The sequence below is a fragment of the Sinocyclocheilus anshuiensis genome, unplaced genomic scaffold, assembly GCF_001515605.1.
Source record: "Sinocyclocheilus anshuiensis isolate Anshui unplaced genomic scaffold, SAMN03320099.WGS_v1.1 scaffold489, whole genome shotgun sequence".
Taxonomy (NCBI): Eukaryota; Metazoa; Chordata; class Actinopteri; order Cypriniformes; family Cyprinidae; genus Sinocyclocheilus; species Sinocyclocheilus anshuiensis.
In genome coordinates, this window is record NW_015537958.1 from 40229 (window position 1) to 42379 (window position 2151).

General features: G+C 35.3%; 1 protein-coding gene across 1 annotated transcript in view; it reads left to right on the top strand.

Annotated features, from left to right (window-relative positions):
- The first annotated feature begins 638 nt into the window (after positions 1-638).
- The window catches only part of LOC107666128 (wolframin-like), a 6790-nt gene continuing 5277 nt past the window's right edge, over positions 639-2151 (top strand). The window contains exons 1-2 of the mRNA XM_016457291.1: positions 639-792; positions 1548-1789. Coding sequence (XP_016312777.1) covers positions 1555-1789 — 235 coding nt within the window. The 5' untranslated portion in view covers positions 639-792; positions 1548-1554. The remainder of the gene's footprint in view (positions 793-1547; positions 1790-2151) is intronic.

Consider the following 2151-nt stretch of genomic DNA (forward strand, 5'->3'; position numbering starts at 1 on the left):
ACACTCCAAAGAGAAAGGAAACATTGAAATCGCATCATATGACCCCTTTAAGCTAAATAATGACACTATTGTCTTTTAGAGCTGGGTTTAGTAAGAGACCAATCACAATGTTGTCCACAGCACTAGAGGTGAAAGGATGACATTTACCTGGACAGACCGTTATATAATTCATTGTATCAGTCAAACTAAACCAATAACAAAATTCATAATTTAAGAATTAAAATTAAATTTAAAATGAATCTCCCTTTAGATTCATGAGTTGGAATTTAACTGAATTGGCTATGAAATTGAACTAGATTTTGGATTTTGGAATGACATATAGAGGAATTTACTGAGGTTTGCGTTCACTCTACTTCCTTAGATTTTCATTAAAGAAAAAAATATTTCTGCATCTTATTTCCTATCTATCTCATTTCAAATCCATGAATGAATTATTCACATTTGATTAGCATTATTACATTACTTGATCAGTTTTCAGTTTTCATGTGGTTGTGGGTCTTAAAATTAGGCAAAATAAATATTTGTATTTTATTTTATTTATTTATTTATTTATTTTTCAGGTCTTTTATTTTGAAAATCCGGGGAGGCAGCAACAGTAACTTGAATAGGCAATGTCAACATTCTGGTCCAGTCAGTCAGTGAGGGAGGGTTTATTTAGTTAGCATCATCTGGACGGGCCTCTGCTCAGTGCGCTGTGTGCTCCTCACTTACTTCAGTCACACTGTGTCTGGTGTCAGGATACACTAAAGGCAGCTCTGTCACACTTATGATGGAGTGATAAAGGAGCACAGGTAAGAAAAAAAAGGCGAAAGAAATGTCGTTGCAGTCGGTGATTGAAGACTCGCTGTAGTTTCATTTATGTACTGTATGTCTGTGAAGAGCGTTCACAGACATACAGAAAAATCAACAGTTTAAGCGTTTGGAAGTGATCGGAGGTACTTCTGTTTGCTCCTCCGTGCTTGTTGATCAGTGTTTGTTTGAGTGTAACTTTACTTTCTGTTCTGCCGGTCAGCAGTGAAGGTGACACGGGTGAGCAATGACAGAATGACAGCTCAGCCTTTTTTGCATGTCCGAGTGGTGCAAAACACACTGTTTACAAAACATTTACCATGGTAACAATGGCTTTCATTATGTAGTTTCCATGAAATCCAGTTGTATTCTTAAACTCATAATAAATTCCTATGGGATCTCCCTAAGCATCTTTCAGAATCTATAGTTACCATAGCATACTTTTAAATTAACGGTGTGAATTTGCTTTTTATGTAATAAAACATTCTTTTGGGTCTTACATATAGCCATTTAAAATACAAATTAATTAGTAATATTAATAAAATGCAACTTAATTTAATTTAAGTTTTATAGTGTATTTTAAGGATATTTTTGTTATCTCTATTATGGCAGCAGGATTAGCTAGAAAGGAGAAGTAGGACTTCAGGATTTCAGAAAAAAAATATATAAAAAGAAAGAAACAAATACAGCAATGAAAAGATAGCTCTCCATTATTTTAAAAAGCACTTATTAAGATTGTTGTGTCTTTTTGTTTTCGGCTTAGAAATGGACGGCTCTCTTCTTGAATCTCCACTGCCATCCCCAGCATCACCTGTCCTCACAGCTTTCTCTGCATCTGGGCACAGCATTCATCCAGTGCCCTCTTCTTCAATGTCTAGCCCCTCCCCTTCAACAATGGCTCCACCCCCACATCACGCCTCACAGACAGGTCGATCCCAACTGAATGCAGCCAGCAATTCCCCCACTGCTTTTCCAGGACAATCATCTTTTCCTCTACAGGGTACGGATTCACTCTCTGGTGGATAACGCACAGCTCAGATGTCACATACTCCCGTGCTGGTATTCCCCAAGTTCCTGTGTCATGAGTCATTGACTTAGTTCAGATCTTCTGCCACACACACACACACCAGTGGTGTTATTATTAACTAAAAATATCAAAAATAGTTTTCAGTAATTGAGATAAAGCTGAAATCAGAAATAAATGATAAAGATTAGATTCAAAACTTACAATTAAAAATGTTGCCTTGGCAACTAGTAGAAATAAGTTTAACTACTTATGAATGCTAAATTAAAAAAAAAATAAAAATAAATGACTAAAATTTTAATTAAAATGAAAACGGATTTTTAAGCTAATTTAAAATA